General features: G+C 39.0%; 1 protein-coding gene across 1 annotated transcript; it reads right to left on the bottom strand.

Annotated features, from left to right (window-relative positions):
* Positions 1 to 708: 708 nt before the first annotated feature.
* On the bottom strand, positions 709 to 23700 carry SPARC (secreted protein acidic and cysteine rich). Its single transcript, XM_015822343.1, has 10 exons — positions 23595 to 23700; positions 12645 to 12714; positions 11158 to 11208; positions 9691 to 9775; positions 7592 to 7713; positions 6694 to 6814; positions 4243 to 4376; positions 3982 to 4130; positions 2353 to 2501; positions 709 to 1079 (listed from the first exon to the last, which is right to left on the bottom strand). The coding sequence occupies exons 2-10, from the start codon at positions 12699 to 12701 to the stop codon at positions 1051 to 1053; spliced, it is 897 nt and encodes a 298-aa protein (XP_015677829.1). The 5' UTR covers positions 12702 to 12714; positions 23595 to 23700; the 3' UTR covers positions 709 to 1050.
* Between the last annotated feature and the right edge of the window lie 1352 nt (positions 23701 to 25052).

Here is a 25052-nt window from a genome sequence, read left to right on the forward strand (position 1 = left end):
AGCTGAATGAACATTTATATTCATGTGATTTAACTATATTTGTTTTGCAAGTAAAATATTTTATTATAGAGGGAATCTTTCCCAATTAGTAAGCAAACTCAAGAAACATTTGAATGCTTTTTACACTATAACACATAATTTGAAGTTTTAGAAGCACTATCACCAAGGGCAGAATTGAAATTTTCATCTGAAAAATATGAATAGAGATACAGAGAGGATATCATATTCAGAGTCATGTGCTTTGTTGTGTCAGAATGTGTTTCAGTCAATAAGTCACCGAAAGAGAAAGACCCAGTAAAAACAGTCACAACCAAATTTTGATAAGCACCAAATTTAACTTTTAAGACATAGAAACACAGCAAAAAGCAATACAGTCACTGAGTAGCTGTGAAGCAGAAGCATTTTTAACTTTTTATTTTTAAAGGGTGGGAGGATGAAAGGGTTACAAGATCTTAAACTTTCCAATACTTCAGTTGTTCTGTGTTTATGTTATTTTGAATTTGTGCCCAATTATTGTTACATTCAAAGAACTGTCAAATTTACAAACTCATCTTTCTGAATTTTCAGGCCTGACCCATCCTCTTCCCTGCCATTCCCACTACACAATCATATAAAATCCAGGTTTCTTAAACTTTCATAAAACATTTGCAACACCTGACTTTGTAAAAGCCCAGTCTCTCCACACATTTTTTGGTTTATCTTCCTTTCTTGCCTTTCTTTAAAATTAGGGGATTAATAGTCTTGAGTCTATCAACTAGAGTCAACTTAAATAGTCTAAGGAGTAGAAAATTGGAACAGATTTTTTTTTAATTACTCTACTAGTCTCATCAAATTAAAAGGTCAACAGAAATGCACAATGGGTGTGTGAGCAAAGTGATCTAGTGGTATAGATTAAGCTACTATCAACTTTCTGTCTTGTTTTTTTTAGCACCGTTAATGTATATGTTTAGACCTATATTAGCACCTTGTCCCCGATAAAGAAAAAACACTCTTCAACTTGTTAAAATGGAAGAACACAACTTGTGCATACAGATGAAGAAGCTGCTAAATTTAGATGACAAGATCCTTGTCAATGTCCTCTGTAAAAAGAAAGAAAGGAAAACGTCACGTAAGAAAAATGCTTACTGTCACTATCTTACACAACATTTATGTGATTCAGTTGCCTTTCCTAGGATTTACATTTGCTGTTATCTAAAGAACAGTCTTTTCCAAACTGGTACCAACCCAATGGTTAATGCTCTCAAAATTCCTACCCACGGTGTTCAGAGTTGTAAAGAGATATCTGGAGGATATTAGCTTGGAGAATACCGCTATAAGCTATTTGGCTAATAGACTGCTGTTTTAGAAAGAGGGTTTTTAGAGCCATACTGAGGAATAGGAATGCTTGGCTAGTTAGAATACAGAAGAATGACTGGTTAAAAAATGTTGAGACTTTAGAAATTCTAAAGGTATATATGACTCAGTCTTACTATTAAAACTAAACAGTTTTAGCTAAGCAAGCTCCCTAATACGGTTACAGATAGTCTCATTTAGCAACCAGAACTGGGAATGGCAACTCGGCCATTAAGCGAAAGGGTTGGTTAGTGAAACTGTGACTTTGCTTATGATCTTACTTCAGCTTTCCTTTGTTTTAGAAATCTGTGAAGGTCATAAATATGAGGGCTGGTTGCAAAGTTACATTTTCATTACTGTCATAACCGCAAACAATCATTAGACAAATGAGGACTGCCTCTATAAGCCAATTATATATAAGGTATTCTGAATTTCTTGAAGGAAAGCTGGGATACAAATGAAGAAAAATGGTCTTTAAGAGCTTCAGTCAATTCCAGTTAGCTAATTCAGCTAATTAGTGATCACTAAAATCAGTGTTCATTAAGAGCATCATCACTTATTCCAGTTCATAAAGTTTCTCAGGTTGATATTCTATATACACTTATCTAGAGTAAGTTTTATAAGGCTGACACATTTACTGTTGAGCAAGTATGCTCAAAATTGCACTCTAGATCAGCAATTTTCTGGACAGCTAGTCTTCTAGAGATTTTAGAATTAAGGCCACTTCTCCTCTCTCCCTTTTTCAGTTGTGGTCAACATAGATTGCATTGCACTCATGTCAGAAGCACTGAGGCACTTCCTGATTGAAAAGATTAGCAAGTGACATCACCATTACTCAGGGGGATGACCCGTTGGGGACTCCTGTCAGGTCTCTGGCAGTAACTGGAACGAAGTATGGGAGCTCAACCCTGCCCCATAGCAGCACATGGGTCTCGAACGTAGGCTTGCTAACCTCCAACCCAGTGTCCTAATCATCTGAGGCACCATGCTCCTAAGTCAGCACAGATATGTGATACTTACTTTCCTTAATGCCAAAGCAGTTGGCCCATTCTTCCAGAGCAATGTATTTGTCGTTGTCTAGATCACATGTCTCAAAGAAGCGAGTGGTGCAGTGCTCCATAGGGATCAAGGGAGCTCTAAGTGGGGCCAGTTCAGTGTGGGACAGGTATCTGAAAGGAATATCAAAGTGGGCACAATTACCACAACTCCAAGAAGTCTCATAGACAAGGCACGCATGATGGTTGAAAGAATCCCCAGCATAATTTCATTGCATAAAATTACGGAGCAAGTAACCTGGGGCTGGAAAAGCATTTACGAAAAAGACAATGATTGCACCATTTTGCTTTACACTTCTACCTTATAATCTTTTTTTATTCGGGAGTTAGTTCCGAAACATTTTGAGCATGAGATTTGAGCAGATGATGGAGAATACACAACTGTATTCTTGGGAAGTGTTGGAGAGCAATCCTCCCAAGAGGGAGATTAGTCTGGGCAAGGTCTGATACCCCCCCCTCTCCCCATGCCTTTGACCCTTATTTACTCTTTCCCAGGTCAAAGTTACGAGTCTGGGAAGAATCCTGTGGAATAGGAATAGAACAATAAAGTAGCTTGTTTGAACTCTACAAGTGTGGGCCTGCTTGTTTGTACCTGACAGGAGGGCTTGGGACATAGAAGAAAGGAAGAATAATGAATAAGATAGAGAGGCAGGATCAGGGTTATATCCCTGAAATTCCTGTCAAAAGTTACCATCAAAGAAAACAAGGCTAAGATTTTCAACTCATGTTCCGCAACTTCTCTTCCATAAGAGATCTTAAAGTTTGCTATGTGTGTTAGGCTTACTGGATGCTTAACTAATCACTTTCCTTTTATTTCTCACTCAAAATGGGCAGTTTTGCAGCAACACTGAAAAAGGACCACAGTGAAACTGAAAATAATTCAGTATTGTGGGACAGCTTGAATAATCCTGAATAATGAGTGGCATTAAAAAAGTGGACTGAAATACAGGAAAGGAGAGTCAGTGTGGCATGGTGCTTAAAGTATTAAGGTACTAAGAAACCGAGGTTCAAGTCCATTTCTGGCTACAACTTGGATGACTAAGACTCTTGCCTCCCACTCTCATTGAGAGTTCAGTCCTAAGCAGATGTTTCTGTCTTAAGGCACAAAGAAAAATATCAGCTCCATCCAGTCGCCCAGATTCTACCTCAAATTAACAGAGTGGGGAGGGGGGCATAAAAAGGGGAAAAAACTGTCTATATCCCCTATTATCTTGCATCTTTCTTCTTTTATATGTTTCACTTAGAAACATTTTTAAAATGAAATACATCTCAGGATTTGAAAAAAAAATCCTATTTAATTATCCTGGAAATAAAAGCACTAATCAGTTATAATGAACAACGTCATTATTTGAGAGCAGTGTCTGATTTTTTTTAATAGTACCCCAACTCACTGATTAATTTTACCTGTTATCTTATTTGATTTCACCTGTAATCTCTAAACTAAACTGGAGTCTTGATTTCTGTATCCCAGGTGAATGTTTTAACCCCACCTTGCTAAAGGCTAAGCAATAGTAACCAAGGTCTAATTTTGTTAATGAGCTAATGGGGCTTGTCTATGCCAAGTTTCTCATAAGCCAAGAATAGCAGTATCTACCCATCCACAGGATGTTGGTCTAGCTGTCCAAATTGCCAGTGCACAGGGAAGATGTACATGTTGTAGTTCTTCTCAAAGTCACGGGCCAGGAGTTCTACTGGATGATCGCCAGCTTCGAGACGCTTCTCATTCTCGTGGAGCTTCTTCACCTAGTCAGCAAAATATATATATAGTGTGTGTGTGGAGAGATATTGACTGCGCCCCTTTGTAAGAAAGGCATCATAAACTATGGGGCTCTGCTTAGGGGTGGCTCTTGCTCACCTTGAGTTTCTGCTTCTCATTCAGCAGGTTGTTGTCCTCATCCCGCTCGTACAGGGTGACCAGCACGTTCTTCAGCCAGTCGCGCATACGCAGAGGGAATTCAGTCAGCTCAGTGTCAAGGCAGGCAGGAATGACTGAAATGCAATCAGAGCCCCATCAGTCCAGGCACTACTTATTAAAAATATAACCCAAGAGCTATTGTATTCAGCAGCAGACACACTGATTGGTGTTTTCCACTGTTCCCAATTAATAAATGGCAGAAAGGCTATTAGAGACCAGTTGCAATTCTGTGGTAGGGCAAAGATGCTACTGCTTTGTTCCCCCTACCTCTGCAGTTGATCACATTGTCGTTGTGATGTGCAGCATAATCCTTTTCCCACTTGTTTCTTCTACCCTCTATCACCCTTCCAACTCATTGCTCCCCTTCCCCAGCACAGTTGCAGAGTTGCACCATTTAACGGCCATTCTGGTCTATAGTTTTTTCCATGTCTATTAATGATGCTCCATAACTTCTACATTGCAGAGAGATTATCTTTTCAATTTTCTCCAGACATTATTTTCAGTATTCTGAACCAGTCTGAACTTTTGAAAGGTATTTTAGAGTTGAATTTAGTCACCTACAGTGATACTGATTAACCTGGTTTTTGCTTTAAAAAAGGTTTAAAGATTTCCCCTTTAACTAAAAGTCAAGGAATAGTAATAAGTAGGAGGTGGAATCTAACACTCCAAGTCAGAAATGTAGTATTGAAGTCCATTTAAATCTGAGCGATTCCTGGAATTCTTTTCATTTCATGGGATACAGATTTCCAAAGCTACCATTCCTTTCCTTCCCAAGAAAAACTGTTTGCTTTAGAGCAATGAAACCATCCTTCTCTTAGGTTAATTTTACTTTGGAGAGCCTGCCTGCCATGACCACCCAGATCCTAGTTAATGTTTCTTTTATCACACATAAGGGAAAAACCCTCAAATGTGATTTTGTTGGCATGTAATACTCATAATTGGTTAGGTTAACAAAGTTGCTTGAAAGCTGCTTTTACAAGATTCCCTCTGCGTCACTGATGACCTTTGAAGCCCCCCCCCCCTCTCTCTCTGTGTGTGTATTTAAATGACTTTCCCTTTTAGCCACCTATCAGAATAAATGGTTTACAAAGCATCAGACAATTGCACCTAAGTGCATATGATTAAAACCATGAATTGTATGTGTATGTGTGGGGAAGGGGAATGCTAAAAGTTTACTTGCTTTATTTGTAAAGGCAAATATTAATTCATGGAGTATTAGAGACTCTGGGGACAATACACTCACAGTTTGAAAGGGAATGACTAAGCACTGATGTGTTGGCATTGTCTGTGCTCAGCTACTGGCTGGTTGAGACTGAGCAATCTCAGTGGCTGAACATGCTCTCTAACTCCAAACTCACATATATATGGAACACACTAAGAGAAAGAGTTACACATCTGCAGACATTAAGAACAGGGAGACGTTGCAGGTTAACATTAAAGTATATTGAGGTTGATTAGCAAATAGGAAGATTGGTGATGTGGTCAATATCTCTGTGTTAGCTGTAGAGGCTGCTTCTTGATTTTAAACGAAAGCCATTGGTGCCAAAAGTAAAAAACATTCTACCAATGAACATCATGGTGAAAGCATCTTATTGTGCATGCTCTGTTCTGACCAGATGGAACTCCACTGGTCCTAAATTTTAATTGTGAAAATAGCCAGAAATGTCTGTGCCAAGGCTAAGTAAGGTTAGCAAAATATTTAGTGTCTAATAGTAGTGTTATAACAATCTGGAACACTATAGAGATAGACATATAGACAGCTATAATCACAATCGCTGCTGTGTACCAATTGTACAGGTAGACATACAAATATGGACAACGCACTGCATTTCTCCTTGTATTGTACAGTGGAAAAGCAGTGATTGGGTAGGGCTAGGCTCTGCCTGTCTCAAGTCTGCCCAAGTCTATTATATAACCTGACAATGAATTCAAATGGTTGAGATTGGGGAGAAGTTGAATGCCATGCTTTTAGGCTGACCAATGGACTCTGCTACTTGAACAAAGAGAGAGAAAAAACTCTTTCTGGCAATATGCACAATGACCTTTATAAAAATGAATGAATGGCGGGAGGGGGATAAGGCTTAACCTTTAGGAACTATCGCTGAATAAAATGAGCTAAGGAAACAAACTGTCACAATCAAAGAATAGATTAAGGTTAGATTTCAACATTGGATGATTTATCATTTTCCAACTGGCACAGAAAACCAGCAGGATACCCTTTATCCAAGCCACCCATGCACTCCGTGTTGATTATATATGGCCCCCATGTAGTTCCAAATTCCTTAGACTGCATGAATGTCAAGTCCCTAGATTCTGAAAATATGGTCAAATGGCATTCTTAAGAAGTTACTTTCTAATTGGACTTTTCCACTCTTTAGGACAATAACTCACCTTTGCAAGGTCCAATGTAATCCAGGTGAAGTTTGTGTCCTTTCTTGGTACCCTCCAAAGTACATTTGGTCGCAAAGAAGTGGCAGGAGGTGTCATAGGTCTTGTTGTCAGTACCACATACCTTTGTGAAAAAGATTATTGTGTTAGAAAAAGTGTCCAAATGGACCACGGTCTTTCTCCTACTCTATGACAACAAATCAACAAGTCTACTCAGATTAAACTTCAACCTGTCAAATTACATGACTCAAAATGCAATTGGGACTTTTTTTCAAGGACTAAGCTCACATTCCTGAATTCAAATAAAATGGAAAGTTCACTGATGTCACTGCATTTCCAAATGATGAATGGCCTTTCCAAAGAGTTGCATACTGTATAAATATTAAAAGAATATGAGGTTCAAGATAGACATTTGTGGTGGGCCACAAAACAAATCCCAAATGGTAGAGTTAAAGTCCCCCAATGTTGCCTTCTGTTATTTATCCAACACAGAGAGAACCACTGGTAAGTGCTGCCTCCCATTCTCATCTGCCTTCTGCAACCTATAAAGATGGAGTGATGATTAAAAATTGCAGATGTTCAGAAATGAACAGAATTATGTACTGCCAACCAAATTGGCCTCCATTCATAATCTTACCCTGCATGAGCCCAGATAAATCCTCCTACTCTGATCCCTTTTCCTCCAAAGTTAAAAGACAATCCTCCCCATGTTTCTTTAATAAAGGCAGAACTGGTAGTAGCCTATACAGAATTACATCAGCTTTCATTGGGGAACCTGACATGCAATTCATTACAATCTTGAGTATGTAATTACAATTCAGCTTCACTATAGTTGAGTATCTTTTTTCTTTTACTGATATATATTTACTCAACTTGTGTTGTTTCTAAAGTTTTTGCTTACCTTCTCAAACACTGCAGTGCTGGTTGGGCAGCTGGAAGGATCTTGGCATACACACATTGGAGTGTTGCTTTCATCTACTTCACAGACTTTGCCGTGTTTGCAGTGGTGGTTTTGGCAGGGGTCTAAGGAAAATCAGAGAAGCCACTTTAGAAACAAAAGAGGGCCAATGCTGCTTCACAAAAACTGAAGGACTAGTCACGACAAAACCATAGCCACCACACTCAGGCTTTAGCTGGCTCATCAGATGCAGGAGAGTCTCCTAAGAATGTTTATGCAGGAAATTCTGAGGTCCACTTAAGTTGTTTGCATTTATCACTGATTGGAACAACATGGAAACTACCGGAACCAATCGAAACCAATATGTGGTTGTCATGAATGGTGCAAATATTTCTGTGAGAATAGAATTTTATTGTCTCCCTGTATTTTCAAAAAAAGCATCTAACGTAGGATTCTCAAACTAAGATCCTCCAGAAGGTCCCAAGAATGTGAAGGGGTTGCACTTTTTTCTTAAAAAACAAAACAAAAACCTGATCAGACAAAACAAGAACAAACTCACTTCTAGCCTTGTTGTTTCCTTTGCCTGCAGAAACTCACAATGAGCAGTTGTGGTTCTACAAAGTTCGCAGAATTTCTGATTTAATGTATTTGTGAAGTTCTGGTTGAATGTGGTTCAAGTGTTTCTCATTTAATCAGTTAATAACATTCAACAAAAGATGAATTAAGCTATTTAAATGAAGTGTGGATTGGTCTCAGAAAGACAATATCCATCCTCAGTCAATTTCTTCCCCTCAAAATTCTTTAAAATATAAATGGGCAACCTGCACTGCTGTGGTGGCCTATCGTGAGTCCCTCCCACTCTTTCCCATAGCTAGTATCATCAGCTCCTTAGAAGGAAATGAACTGGTGGGAAAACGAAGTGATCTGGTAGTTTATCACCTAATTAATATGCTAAGATTAAGATTGGATTGGTGTTTTCCTGTTGCTAATGGGAGAAGATGATCAGCAATCTATAGTGAATTGCCAGGAGGAGAATACTTCATTGTTTCCCCTTTGACTCACTAGAAAGGAGAAGGAAATGGAAACCCCTTGCATGGTTTACTCTCTTTGCAATTAAATCATTTTGTTTTGCTCTGAGGAGGTGTAAAGAGACACATTGATTGCCCAATTTGGGACCTGAAATGCCATTCACAGTATAAGGGGAAAGGAACTCTTCCTAACCATCACCTGACTCTCTTGACACTCCAGATCTGATACAATAACCTGCCTGATTCTTTTCAGCCCCATATGAAAATTTATGCACTTCTTATGCACTCCAGTCTCAAGTTTACTTTGATCATGTTCTGCAAGGACCTAACTCTCTGGAGGAGAAGGCTCCAATGCTGGGAAAGGTGGGAGGCAAGAGAGCAAGGTAGATGGACTCAATTACAGTAGTGAAGGGTGCACTGTTGGAAGACCTGAGAAAACCAGGTTAGGGACAGACTGTCCTGGAGAAAAACTGAACCGTGCAGTCACTAAGAATCGTGTAATGAAATGAAATGAATGGAAATGTATGCACTTCAGTTCTCTGCTGTTCCAAAGGGGAATGTGCGTATGGGATTACAACATAAATGCTTCTAACTGCTTGACTGATGACAGATTGTGTGCCATCGTCCTTCTTGATATTTAGCAACCACATAGATTTTCTCTATGAATCTTCCCATATATGAGGAGAAAGCAAGCATCAAACCCTGTGTCTGTGTGAGAGACAAATGTTTTCTTTGTCAAACGATTCCCATTTGATTCTCATTCCCAATCAGACTAATAGTGAATGTAACACCACTGTGCAATCTAAAGAGGTATTCCTTTCCACTCCAAATGTGGCTTCTTTTTTGACAATGGAAAAATATGTCTTATTTATTTTTTCTTCTTGTACTGGTTTGAAGTTTTGCCCTCTAGGAATGGGCTTACTGCTTATGTCATGGTGACAGATGCCAGTTTTAGTTATCTTGATATCTTACGTGCATAAAATGTGTGTATCTGTTACAGATGCGTAGATCTTGCATATACACAAAATACTTTATATAAGTACATCTTAGGAATCTAGCTATGCAGCCACGTACTTTCAGCCACAATCTCCTCAACATCCACAGTGGTCTCTTCAAACTCGCCAATTTCCACCTGGACTGGGTTGATTCCAACTGGTTCCTAAATGAACAGATGCAATGAGATTAATTACAGTTAGGGTCTGACGGATAGATACTGTACCCAAGACTTGGAAGCCATCTTTATTTATTTATTCAATATGGATGCCACTTGCCTCTGAATGACTCTGAGCAGCTCGCAACAACAGAGTAATATAGAAATTGCAAAATACCAATCAAAAACAAAAGAAAACAAAAAAGTACCCCAAATTAATCTTTTGCAACTTGGAGCCTTCCTAAAGCTTTAGGCCAACCCCCGGCCCGTGGACCAGTACCGGTCCGTGGCATGCCAACAACTGGGCCGCACAAACAAGCAAAGCCCCATCCGGGACATGCAGGCAGTACACAAAACCACACCTCCTCCAGTCCGTGGAAAAACCTCTCTCCATGGAACTGGTCCCTGGTGCCCAAAAGGTTGGGGACCTCTGCTTTAGGCTACAGAATTCAAAACTAGCACTCTAAGAATTGAAGTGCAACACACTTAGAAGGTGCCAGGGTGAAGAATGCTGCCTTCTAGTATATTTAAAGTACCCACATGCAGACACACCCCTCACATTTACAAAAAGCACCAAAAGTTTAAGAAGCAAGGTATTATTTTAGGTCATAGCTGTTGGTGTTTTAAAAAAAAAAAAAACCGATTCCTGATGCCTCCTTTTACAGCTGACATGTTTATTTTTATTGCTGCTTCACTGGTTTTGTTGAGAGCCGCCTAATATTATGGCATATAAGATAGGTGACCATCTAAGTGTGACTAACTAATTTTTAAAAGCGGCTGCAAACAATTTGTTTACTCTATTTCTGATGTGTATTTCTTTACTTCTGACATTTATTTTATATTCTAACATTCTAGCATTTATATTCAGGCAAACCAAAACAGTGCCAACCATGTGCAAGAGGGATGTGTTAATAAGCTGGAGGGTAAAAATAATTTTTTTAAGGAAAAGAAAAAAAAACAAACGAGTGGAGAGGACCTAACCACAAAACAGCCGGGTCAAGGCTGAGCAGGTTTAGTGGCTATTGGCTCTGGAATTCTGATTGACTGGAAGGATAGATATAATCAACTGTGGGCAGGAAAGAAAAAAATAAGTATACTGAAAAAAAGGAATTGGTGTCTTAAGTAGATCTCTCAATAGGAGCACATCACCCTAAAAGAGTTTATTATGTTGGTATATGTGTGATATGTAGGTAGAAATGAGTGGAAGAAAGCAAAAGAGTTGCATTTAGGAAACCTGTAGCAGCCAGAGCAGAAATTATCTGCTGTTACCGTCTATCCTGAGAATTTAGAGCTATTTAATTCCCCATCCCACTCCTGGGGATGTTCCCATGAAAGAAGAGCATCAAAGAAGCTGGAGAGGGGGGGGGGGGAAGCCCTGTGTTACTCTGTACCTGTGTTGCAGGGTCCTCTATAACTTCCATCTCCTCCGGCAGAGCATCCTGCTGTAAGAGAGAGAGAGAGAGAGAGAGAGAGAGAGAGAGAGAGAGAGAGAGAGAGAAACAGGGAATTAAAGAACAATGACTTCTACCCGGAGTTCTCAAGTTTGTGCTAGAATTCTACTCCTACTGCTGGGATATCTCTTCTGCTTGTATACATCCCCCATGTTGCCCTCATCCCTCACTGAGCAGACACCATAAACATTTTAATCTGATTTCCTTTGCCACAATGAGAACCAAGGAGCCAAGTATTTCTTGGAGCACCTGACCCCTTATTTTGAAAGATGGAATTTCCTTACCTAATTCCTCTCTGGGAGGCAAAGCCCAAATTGAAGGCACTCAATTCTCCTTGGCCATAATGCACTCATATAAACAATACTAAGTATCCTTCATATTCTCTTGGTGATAAATGCACGCATTTATTTCTCAGGGGATTTCTTATCTCTGTTGTTTTTATACTGGTTATAATATTGGAGTTTATGGGATATTTTACTGTTCCATTAAATGATAAGGCTGCAAGTATAACTTGGAAAAACATTAAAATGTGACTTTGAAGTAGTCTGCTTATGGTATGGTTATGTTTGCTCTGCCTGTTCTGTTATATAATATCGGGTATGTCATGAGAAACATAATAAATTGAATGAAGATGGAATAGGTAAAAGGAAAAGAGAGGGGGTCAAGAATGAAGGTGATGAATTAATGTGGATCAAATGAGTGACTAGAATAGAAAGAATGAAGGACTCAGAATGACAGCAGAGGAAAGTGAAGACTAGGAAAGTCATGACTGGATAATGATGAAAGCTGATGAAACCATCAACAAGAGAAAGGTTAGAAATTTAAAGAAAACATAACAATTAATTGGCATATGGACTTGGTGGAAGCAAGAATGGTTTCTAAGGACAGAAAAATAAGTGGCATAGTCATAGTGAATGGCAGTAGTCTAAATTAGATTTAGCTATAATTCTTTTTCTTGCATCATGCCTTCAATGACTTTCACTTATTTCTTTTTTTACTTTGGAAGTGACCAGCTTTTAAAGTATAGGTATGTACTTATATATATATATATATATTGATATATATCTGATATATTTACTAAAGGAAAGAATCAATATATTGCTAGAATTGCTATGACTACCTTGCTAAAAGTTTATGTTTTGTCATGCATTGACAAAACTCCTTGATTGGTCCTGGGTGGACTAGACTACAAAGTGCATGAGATACAACTGGATAAAAATGAATCAGCAGAAGTTGGAAGCTTTGGTGGTTGGGTAGGAAGGTTGAGAGTGATCTTCAGTGCTGGACTATTTCTGAGCGCTCGGAACAGTGAGATGGGTTGGCGTGCTTACTTTCAAGTGTACTGTACAGTATGGAGAGTTTGACACTTCAGTATCTATAACATTCAGAAAATAGGGGGGGGGGTTAGGGCTAAAGATGATACTTACTGGAGTTGCCAGCGCCTTGCCTGCCAGGCAGAGGAAGAAAAAGATCCAGGCCCGCATCTTTCTTTGAAACCTGAGTTTACAGAGAAAAAAAGAACCATAGTTTATTTTGCAAGTTGGAGGGAAGTATGTACCTATTGTTTCCCTTATATTTCACAGTAATCAGTATTTTGAATCTGAATCTTTCATTTTTAATATCTGTACCCACTTCTTCCATAGAACTCAAGGCAATATACAGTATATGCCACAATGTCATATCCATTATATCATTGCATAAAAGATGAAAATTGGATAACATTATTGTGCATACAATGTCAGGTTGTTGTCCCCCCCATTGTTGCCATGATTTCCCATTATAATCATCATCTAAAGTGGTTTACAAGACAACCCGAACCACTAACTAGCCAACCCAGCATATTGTCCCAATCTGTGATTTGGAATGGTGATCCATTAAGGTGTTTCAGTGGTGCTTAAAGTGGTCAGAAAAATGAAAATAAAAATATTTCTTTATAATAGCAAAAATCCCAGGAAATTGTCACCTTTCATACCATTTTAATGTCAGGCATTGATATCTTGGGATATGCAGCAATTGTATGAGGTAGGAGTCTTTTTTTTTTAAACAATTACGTCATATTTTACTTATATCTGGGAATCCAACAATTGCATTTATTCACACCATAATTCCTGCACACCAAATTGCCAAACCCTCGTTTGGTCCAGATATTTTTTTTTTTTAAAAAGCCCACATTAAAAAAAAGGACTGAGAAATGCTCCACTATTATCCAACGATAAACCTTCCAGATCTTTCTGTTCCTAACTGAATCTCAACCATCTGAGGAAAGGTGGCAGATAATTGCTAATTCCAATGGAAATCTGAAGCACCCGTGCTATCAGAAAAAAAAATGCACTGGAATAAAGCTGCATTTGCATACTCAGTAATGCTTCTTGTTTACTGACCTATTAAGACTACCTTGGACTTCTTAGGCAGGCAATGGAAAATAAGTAGGAAGAACATAACTGCATTGATTCTCTTCCTCTACCCCAGAGGTGTCCAACATGAGCAACTTTAAGACCTGCGGACCACAATTCACCACAATTCCCCAGCCAGCCATGAAGAATTCTGGGAGTTGAAGTCCAGAAGTATGCTTTTTCCAGGAGTCAACATTCCCAATAAAAAGTTCCATTTCAGATCAAACAAATGCATAATATGAAAAACTGAAGTATGTGGCTTCCTATTCTTGGCTGTGTGTAAAATCCATGCATGTTGGTGGAAATCTGTATTATTATTCTTTTGCAATAATGGTATTCAAGCTTGCCCACTTTTGGTTTTTGCCAAAAAGAAATATTGAAAGAAAATCTTGAGAGATTAATTTTTTTGCTTATCTACAGTTGGCATTCTATTGTTGTGCTGGTTTCACCTACAGGCTACTAATATCAAGGCTTCATGCCTTGAACCTTGATCATTCTCTAGGGAATTGCTGGCAGAGAGATGCAATCCCTCCACATGGTGGTATTTGTTCCAAATCCAATTAACAAAATTTATTTTTTTCAATGTACATCTGTTGCAATGCAAAATGAGATAAGCTGGAAAGGAGGAATGTCTGTTTTGTCTACCACATAAGCAAGAGTCTGAATGGGCCCACTGTGACTCTATGGATGAACCTCGTGTGGTGAAACTGCTTTGATAATAATAATAATAAATACAAAAATGCTCATACAAGACACTTACAGGTCAAGGGCCAGCACCGGGCATTCTGTGCCAGACAATGTGCTGCAATACTTATAAATGCCTTTGCAAATTGCTTAGACAGTTATATTTGTTTCTGCTACCTGTAACAAGGTAATGCTAGTACAACTTTGTGCCACAACCTGTCTAGATATTGATTTATTTCACAATTTTGTGCCTACATTTAGAGCACAGTAATAACCAGAAGGCATGGTGTATAAATAGGTCCAAATAGAAATCATGTAGTGTGGTTGTCTCTATAACCCATCATAGATCCAGATTTTTTACAGGCAGGGGCAGCGAGTAGCTAAAGCAAAGTGTCTATTTCCCTTTTCCTTGGCTCCGCTTCAATGCATTCATTCCTCTTCTTACTCCTACCTATTTTACTCCCGGTTCAGTACATGGCGTCCCTTCCTCTTTCTCTCCTTTATTTGCTCTGGAGACTGTGGAAAGCATCTTTCATCATTGCCAAGACCTGAAGCTGAGGTCACTAGTTCTTCCCTTCCAAGGGCATTTTCGGGTGGAAAAGTACAGCTGAATCTGGCGGTTTCCCTCATCCCAGATTTATAAGGGCTTTTCTTATGCTCCAGGAAGCTTGGCATATTTGCCTTGCTTTCTAGCTGTATTTACAACCAAGGCAGGAGAGATCTATGAATGGGGAGCCAAGGGGGTGGATGTTCAGAAAACAGCACCCTTCAAGAAACAGTTGTCAATGCCGGGCTAAGATCTGTGCCGGGTCCGCCAATGCCAGAAAATACCAGGTTTCATAGCCTGGCATTGCGCTAGAAGTTTTGAGACCATCAGACAACACACCAGTCAATGCTCAGCCCTTCCACTTGTTGTGATTGGAGGTAGAAAGGCTGTCTGAGCAAATAAGTCCTGCGTAAACATCTGTCACCGGAGACAGGAAACACATTTATTTGAAAAACAAAATATAAAGAAAAGCCTCATCAACTAACTTATTTTTGAGAAAAAAACTGCATAGATATTTTGGCTGAGAGGTCTGGCTAGTGCTTTGCCATAAACCTGTGGAATACAATAGTGTACTTCTCCTGCTATGAGGGCTTGTGTCACAATCCTCATGCAGGTATCCATGAATGCTGCCCTTCAGTGCTAAATGCCTTTGTATTAATAGGGTTGCAAATTGGGACAGGGGGTTTGAAGCAAAATTCTGGGTTGCTATTGTGGGAGGAAATAATCCAGCTACCTGATATGAAACTCACCAGTTCACTTTTCCAGTTTCTCAGAGAAGTATTATATCAGGACCACTCTGGGAAATTAAAATGGGGGGACAATTGATGCTGTTCAAAGTACTAGGCTGGGAACAATAAAGAGTCTGCTGCAAATTTCCATTGTAGATTTTGCCCATTGTTAAGTGGAGTGCAAGTTTATTTCATAGTGATGATGATACCACCTTAAAAGGTTGTTCTCTTTCTGTGGCTGCTTAGGGCAACATAGATAGATTAGATGCAAGAAACCTTGTCTTTCATTAGCTGCAAATCTTGTCCATCTCTTTCTGTAATAACTGTGTTCCACTTAACAGAGGCCCTATTCTCTCTTCTCACTAAGCTCAGCATTATTTGCTTCTTTGGCACTAAGTAGATTGCCTCCTCTCTTTTTCTCTAGGGAAGAGTAAATTTCATTTCCCAGCTTTGAATGACTAAAATTCACTTCTCTGTCACCTCACTTGCTAATGTGTTATTTTTCTCCATTTTTCTCTCTCAAGATATATCATTTGCCTCCCCCATTAAAATAGAATCTCTTTCCCCCCTCTTCTTTTTGGATTAATTCCTAGTTTTAAAGTTGGCGTATCAACTTCGAAACCAAGCTTCAATATACAGAAAAAGTTGTGTGAACGGTTGGACTTCAGATTGTGCCCTGCCGTAGATTGTCAGAATAGCTATAATTGAACCATGTACCCTTTCTGTAGTCATCTAGGTTTTTATAACTTCATGTGGATCCGCTTTTGCCCTGACTGAAAACAAGTGTCTTTAGAGCATGGCTTTTCAACCTTTTCACCCACTGTACCACTTTTAGGATATGGCAATATCCAAGTACCACCAGTCGCCTAGCAAGGTGTCAAAAACTTGACCAAAAAAAAAAGGAAAAAAGTGATAAAGTACAGGTAGTCCTCAGCTTACAATAGTTCGCTTACTGACTGTTCGAAGATACAATGGCACTGAAAAAGTGCCCCCCAAGGCACAGCCGAGCAAGACACCTGCCTGCCCACCCAGTGGCGCTCTTCCTCCTGTCCGAGGTTTTCATTGTTGTGAGCATTTCTGTTGAGGATTGACAGCAGAGTGGGGTGGGGGGTGTTTGGTTTTTATTCCTCCCATCTGCTGGGTGGTTGCAGCAGATTTTGGTCACTTCACATGACCCTGGGACACTGTGACCGTCATAAATGCCAAGCATCTGAATGTAAATCACAAGACCCTGGAGACGCTGCAACATTCCAGCTGATTGCCGCTTCTTTTGGGCTCAGCAGAAGTGCCAGGATCAGCGCCGAGCTGCAGCTGGAGCCTGGCGCTGATCCTGACACTCCCGCTGAGCCCTGACAGCCCTGCAGCTCCAGCCATCTCTCGCTCAGGCTTGTGCGGTGCTGCTCATTCCCCTCCCCTGCTACCACTTTTTTAGGATGGTCGCGTACCACCTGCCAGGTGCCAATGTACCACAGGTGGTACCCGTACCACTGGTTGAAAAGCCCTGCTTTAGAGGATTGCTTAAGTAATAAGTGTGGTGCCATATCTAAGACCCCAAGCTATCCTCCATTTTCCATAGCCTTCATTTCAGTCTTTGACAGTTTGCATGAAAGAAATGTTTACCTAGGAACCGCCAGTTGAATCTCCTAAGCATCATTGTTATTTACCTGGGGTTAGGTAGATGATAATTATGATGAATTATCATGCTAATATAGAAGCTGGAGCATGTAGAGAATAATATTTATTTAACATCTGTGAGAGGGATCTTGGAGTCCTAATGGACAATCACTTAAATATGAGCCAGCAGTGTGCTGCAGCTGTCAAAATAGCCAATACAGTGCTAGGCTGCATTAACAGAGGGATAGAATCAAGATCACATGTAGTATTAATACCACTTTACAATACCTTGGTAAGGCCACACTCGAATCCAGTTTTGGTCAAAACGGTTTAAAAAAGATGTTGAGACTCTAGAAAGAGTACAGATAAGAACAACAAAGATGACTGGGGGATTTGAGGTAAAACATATAAGGAACGGTTGCTGGAATTGGGTATGTCTAGTTTAATGAAGAGAAGGACAAGGGAGGAACATGATAGCAGTGTTCCAATATCTCAGGGGTTGCCACAAAGAAGAGGGAGTCAAGGCTGTTCTCCAAAGCGCCTGAAGGCAGGACAAGAAGCAACCTAGAACTAAGGAGAAATTTCCTGACAGTTAGAACAATTAATCAGTGGAACAACCTGCCTCCAGAAGCTGTGAATGCTCCAACACTGGAAGTTTTTAAGAAGAGACGGGACAGCCATTTGTCTGAAATGGTATAGGGTTTCCTGCCTGAGCAGGGAGTTGGACTAGATGACCTCCAAGGTACCTTCCAACTTTATTATTATTATCTTTGAATATAGTAATGAATTATTATAACAGGACTTTAATTACACCATGTTACAAATTAGTCTAGTATTAATGTTTCTATCTATTAAGTAAGGGAGTAAGGTAAGAGAATACTTTAGTGGTATCTTTGTCATCATTGTTTCAACATGTATTAATTACCAGGTTGTGTTAATGACACACATGTCTCCATTAAATAGATACTATTTGCTAATTGGAAAACAATGGAAATGAGAACTTCTCCATAAACTTGGATAAAAAGAAATACTTTACATTGACTGAGCATTATATTAAAACTGTAAAGTGGTTTGGTTGATTTTGTTCTTAGCTAACCAGCGAATCTAGACAGCTATGATGATGGATTCTGTTTCAATCACCATGTGAAATATGTGCTGTATTTGAAATGTTATCAGTGTTCACTATTGTGGTTATTTAATTATTGTTATAATTATAAATCAAATTTAGAAGGCTGACTAATTCACCACGAATCTTGAATGGCATACAAGATAAAAACAAAATTCAAGTTAAAAATGGGAATAAACAGGGAACCAATATAAGCTAACACAATAGCACCATCACACTCAGAGGACACTTATCCCATCTAATGTGAGCCTGGGGGGGGGGGGGAAACCAAGTCATCAAGGCCTGTTTAAAAGACAGCAGGGTTGGGATCACTCAAACCACTTGAGGGTTGCTATTTCACAGTGTAGGTACCATAACAGGGTAAACAGGGTCCCATCAGCTTGCATTGTTTTAAAGACAGGAACATGCTTAATTTGTCAGATCTTATAAACCATGGATGAGAGATAATTCTTCAGATAACTAGGCCCCATTCAAAGAAGTGCTTTATAGGTAATAACCAGCACCTTAAATAGCATCTGGAAGCCTGGTGGTAATGAGTGCAGTATGCACAGCATTGTTATATAGGCAAACTGAAGCATGCCCATTCAACTCTTCATGCACCATATTCTAGACCACATCCAACTACTGAGTGGTCTTCAAGGGCAGCTGCATTTAAAAGGCATTGCAGTAGTCCACACAAAGGTAACTAAGCCATTGTATTATACTTAAGGATCAAATGTGGTCTCTGGATTCACATACTATACTTTGGTTAACTATACTTTATTGAATAGGATCACAGATATATCATACATAATCCATAAACATAAAATAAGAATTGCCAAGAATTTTGCCTCATTTCCAGGATACGTAACTGATGGAATGAATTTCAGATGCCATCAACTGTATAATTAGGCCAGGTATGAATATGATTTTAGGTTTAAAATACATAAAATTGAAATGAACCCATTTAGATTTTACCAGTTTTGTTTCTTATAAAACTGCTTTTTAGCACACATCTTGAACAACCTATTTTGCATTCTTTCATCTCCTAATCATGCTGGAGTCACAAAATCTCTAGCTCAAATTTCTCCTGTATATTATTTTATTAAACTTATGAGTTTCTCAGAGGCAGGGGGAATGCCTGAAATCCCCAGCTTTAAAAAGCTTGTTATGGCCATTGCCTAGAAATGTCAGCAGAATGGCAGAATCTTAGTCAAGCTTTATGTAATTAACAGTCCTAAAATCATGGAAGAAATTCAGCCTTTGAATTTACAGTAGTATTTGCTGTAGACCAATTTTAATGGAACAGGGCAAAATTTTTAAGGCTGTAATAAGGGGCACAATTATTTTCAAAGTCAGCATAATTCTGTAAAGCATTGATAACGTTCTGATTGAAAAACACTGACAAAATGGACTTGTTCTTTAGTGAGAGGTGGCATATTTTACATACTAGTTATTACATACAGCACTGGAAAAAATCTAAAAGGATCCCAACTTGAAGCTATATTGATGTGGACATTTTTTGAAAATTCACAGTGATACACCAAAGGTTTTTACTTTTAGCTGTGTCTGTTGGTAACAAGCAAGTACATCATTATAGCCAGAGGCTTGGGCTGCAGTTTTCCACACATACCCTAAAATATGTATTGTTGAATTAACTCAGACCCTTGTGAATAAATCTGGGCTGCATTGTTAATTATATAAAAGGAGATGCTTTCATTTGCCATTCAGGACAAAATTGGAAAACTGATATGTAATCTAATTTCATGTGAAACCGCTAACAAACATATCTAAATGTCAAAGCCAAAGTTTAACTGAAAAAAAATGTATCCATTTCCCACTCTTTACTTGATCTCTCCTGTTTTCAGTTTAAATAAATTAAACCCCTTGGAGCAATCCTCTTCTAAAATTCCACCGTTGGTGCTGCTTTACCATGCACATTATTCTTACATACTTTGGATTTCTTCCTGGTATATTTAGACCAAGATTTCTTTAAAATGTTCAAATGGGTTGCATTATGTGGAACCATATTAGCTGGCATTTTGTAAAAAATAATTCATATCCCTCTTTCTCTCCAGGAGTTCATACTAGTGTATACTGTGCCTCCCTAATGTCCCAGTTTATTCTTTACATCAGACGTGTCAAACTCGCGACGTCATGTGACGTTGCGCGACGTATCGGAGCTTTTTTGCCATTGCCAGCAATGGGATGGGCGCGGCTCCGGTATGATGAAACCGGCCTGTGGGCCGGCAGTTTGACACCCCTGCTTTACATCTTGAGGTAATTTAAGCTGAATCATCCCTCATGAGTGGGTGGAGTCTGAACCTCAGCCTTGTCAATCTTGGTCTAGCATTCCTCTTTTAACAGCAAGCTGGTCCATAGATATGAGCAAACCCTCCAAGAAAGTTCATTGATAATTCTAGGTTATATTTCAGTGGCTCTTACCTGAGAGTAAGAACCAATTCCCATCTAACAGGGTAGGCTGGTCCCTGTCCCCCGAAACCTTGAATGTGGCTCCCAGGGGCCTCAAGCAATTTCTTATCCAATTGTAATTTTTCATTGACAGAAATTATTAAGCAAACTTTTGATTTGACTCCAGGGCACAATTCAAAGTAGAACTTAAGTCTTGGTCTCAGTAAAAGTTGTATACCACTCTCTTATGGATCAATTAACATATGTTTTCCCACTGGCTCCTACTTCTTCCCTGCAATCAGTGTGCTTAAATGCAGCATGGCCATTTCTGACCAAAACTACTAGAGTGTACCTATTGCCCTTAGTGAATGTTCAATGTGAGATATATATATATATATATGTGTGTGTGTGTGTGTGTGTGTGTGTGTGTGTGTGTGTGTGTGTGTGTGTGTATGAATGTATGTATGTATATGTATGGTTGGTCAATGCTATGACAGGCGTTCTGACATTGCCATGTAATGTCAGTTCATATTCAATCTTCCCTGCTTCTGACATCAGGGAAGAAGCTACAGTCAAAGTTTCTTGCTCATGCTGTGCAAAAGGGACAGGAGGAATTTATTCTCCCAGTGCCTCTCCCACTAAGAAGAAAGAGATTGTTCCAGCAGTCATCTGTGCATCATCACAAGACCTCTGGGGAGATGTCCTATTTCTTGGAAAGAAGGATGATTTGGCAGCACCAGCGGTGTCTAAAATTTCACTCCTATAAACTGAATGGTACGACCCACACAGATTTACCATTAGAGGGTGAAAAGTACTCTTAAGACATCCAGTACTGGAAGATGGGACTTAATTTGACTGTAGTGTTCCAAATAATTTTCATTATGTTATTTTATGCATTTCATATGCTACAAAAGCAGAATCAGCTGTTCAACAGACTTACTGTCAAGTCCCAGCATTGAAAAGTCCTTGGTGCTCTCTGAACTTGTTTGTTTTCTTGCAGATTGATGTTACCTAGTTTGGATAATGAAATGTCTGCAAGAGAACAACCAAGCTCATAGAGCACAAAGCACTCATTTCTCATTTCAATCCTGAGCTACAAATATTCTCCTTTATCAGTCCCAACATTGTCAAAAATTAGGAAAGTAACCACAATTTGGACTGGATGGTAGCCTAGATTGTCATTATCTATGAAAAACCACACACTTATATCTCACAAACAGTTGGAAAAGTTATTAGCACCTTTCTTACTGTTGCAGAAAATGACCATACAGTATTATTAAATCACCACCTGCACAATGAAGTCTAAATTAAAGGCATGGTGCTTCTACCCTTTGTTTCTTTATCTACTAAAGGATAATCATTCCAGCTATTACAGTTTGTGTTTGTGTAATCCTTGCTCTTTTAATATGCCATTTCAAAAACAATCTAAGCGTGAAATACTAAGTATGGGACACAGATTCGGACCTGAGTCTTGATGACCCTTGACACAAATTAAACTTTGGATTGAATAATAGACGGGGTAGAATAATTTCTTTTAATTAACTTGAAGTGTCCTGTCTTTTGGATGCCGTATAGCAAACCAGCAGTATTTTGGGTCAAAACTTTGATACAGAACACTCCAACTGAATGCATGCTTTCCTTTCACATCTGTGGTCACAAAGGCCAGGGCATCTCTTGAACCAGAAGTCCCTGAAAGGGTTTCCATGGGAGCCGACATTCCATTGTAGAAGAGTCATAGCAGAGAAAAGAAGGGATTTTTTTTCTCTCTCCCCGTGAGGGTGGGGCTTGGCAAAAATGTGAAAAGTTGATATCTCTTCCTCCCTCCCCTTTCCCCACGTCTCCTGCCTCTGCCTATGTGGCACACAATTGCTTTGTCTAAACGGGTTTCATGGTATTCTGCATGCATTTCCTTTCATCTCTCTGCACAGGCATTTGCCCAACTCTTTTTTGTCCAATTTACCATGCTTCCAGAATAGTTTTTTTTTTAATCTGTGGCATTTGTTGTTTTTATGTTTTGTCTCTGGAAGGGAATAGCATGCCCTAAACAACATAACCTCCTTCTTTATATTGCAAAAGAATGACACTTACATTTCAAAATAACACAATTTGACTTCACTGAATTGCCAAAAACCCTTTTTTCCCCGGGGTGGGTGGATGGGTGGGCAGGAGAGGGAATAAAGGACTCTTCTGGAAAGGGGAAACAATTTAATTCTTCTCTCTACTGTAGTCCTGTAAAGTCAGGAAACGAATGCTGAGGCAATTAATTTTAAAGGCAATGAATTGCATGCTTCCTTTTGGATTCGCCTATATACAAATTGAAATAAATTCTGCTTTGCAATAAAACAGTAAGAAATAAAGATGAAGATGGAAGTAGAAAATTATGTTTCCCGCTTCCTTTTTCAAAAAGCAAATATAGCCCAAGCAAATGTCCTAAACAAGGTTTACTTGCCAAGTTTATTCTTCAGTACCTGGGAATGTATTCCACGTGTCAGTCCTAATTAATTAGGAGGCAATAAATTGTAACATCCTAGATACAGGGTAGCAATTGGCCTGAAAATAACTTTACTCTCTTCCCTATTTATTCAGTAAGTAGAAAAGAGCACTGATAATTGTTGCCAAACACGGATGTTATATTAAACTAATTCAATTAATAAAAACAATTAGCAGCAAAACAGAAGTTAGGCACAGCATGCAGTACAGTACAGAACGTCAAGAAAACACTTGAATATTCTTACACATCAATGCTATTCTTGTTAGGCTATTCTTCAAATGCAGATATTAGTTTTGGGCCCTGTCAGTACTCCTTTGCTTAATAACAGATAAAGGAAGAAAAATGAAGAATAAATAAAAAAATAAAATAAAAGAGAACAGAAAAGTAGGTTTTGATGCCATACCTCAAGGACAGGGCAGCTGAGAAAACTTCAGTCTCTCTCAAGGGTCTGAAGGAATCTAAGTGTCTTGGAGGATGGCAACAGGAAACTGTTTCGAGGGTGGTTGGGCTGAGCTTGCTTTCTCCTCCTCCTCCTCCTCCTCTATTTTCCAAATTTGTTTCTTTCTCTCCAGCTACAAGTGGGCTGGCTTTCACCTTCTCTTCCCTTCCCACCCCCTCCTCCTCTCAAAATATATTCTGAGTCTGCAGCCAACAGCTAAATTATAGGCCAGAGCAATCAAACGGTGTCAGAGTCTGTAAAGTTGAATAGAGAATAAGAAAGAGGCTGTTGCTGTCTTTATGGAAACTATTGCCCCATTGAGGACTCCAATGAGATCATTTTTTCTCTTAGGTTTTCTCAAAATGTTGGCCGCTTTGAAAGAAGAGGGTGCAATTGTTGGTACTCTAAAAATGAAAAGCTTGCAATCTAGGGAGAATGATATTTATAATGAGGCATAACAGACCTAGGAGTTCAATAGAAGATAGATAGATAGATAGATAGATAGATAGATAGATAGATAGATAGATAGATAGATAGATAGATAGATAGATAGATAGATAGATAGATAGATAGATATTCTTGTTGGAAGAGTAGCATTTATTATGCCATTAACTCATACAATACTAAATGTGTCAGTCGGTCTGCAAAACACTGTGATTGTCATTACAACAGATTTAGGAACTTATTCCAAGAAAGAATAGTTACAACTATTATGATAATCAGTTGCTAGATCAAACAAGCAACCTGTATTTGTATTTGTACGCATCTATGTTATATAAAACTACCGGTACTTCTATTTTATTTTTGGAGTAGCAAAATACATAGTTTATTTGGTCAGAAAATCAAAGCACAATATTGTCACAAATTCAGTTTATAGAAATAGCTGTACTACACAAGTTGGTGGTGTAGGTTTTCCACCAATAGACAAATAAAAAATGTTTGTCAGTTCCTCAAAGTTTTTTTCCAATATCAGAATTACTCCTTTTCACATCCCCAGATATGTATTCATAGATGCAACATGAACAGACTACAAGTTTTTCAATTCTATTTTCTCCCCTACGCCTTGGGTTGAATTTCTTCCTTCTCTTAGTGCAGGCCTTACTACTATCCCATGTATTTGTGATAACAAACACACAATAATAAACCCCATGATACAAAGTTGCTTTGATCTTTTGACCCAAGTATGTACCAGAGGGTTACAAACTGAGTGGAGACGCTCCTCCATATTAACCCCATGGGAAGACCAGGGCACCCCTGATCTTCAGATCCCCCGTCATCTTGATACCATTTTGGTGCATATTTTGGAATTCCTGTCCAGAAACCACCTATGACAGGCTCAGGCTGTGGTACCCGAACAGAAAGTATAATGAAAAGGCACTTGACCAGGGCTGTGATTTGTGGCAGCAGCTCTTTGGATTAAAT

This window comes from Protobothrops mucrosquamatus, unplaced genomic scaffold (assembly GCF_001527695.2).
Source record: "Protobothrops mucrosquamatus isolate PMUCROS unplaced genomic scaffold, P.Mucros_1.0 scaffold1527, whole genome shotgun sequence".
NCBI classification, from domain to species: Eukaryota; Metazoa; Chordata; class Lepidosauria; order Squamata; family Viperidae; genus Protobothrops; species Protobothrops mucrosquamatus.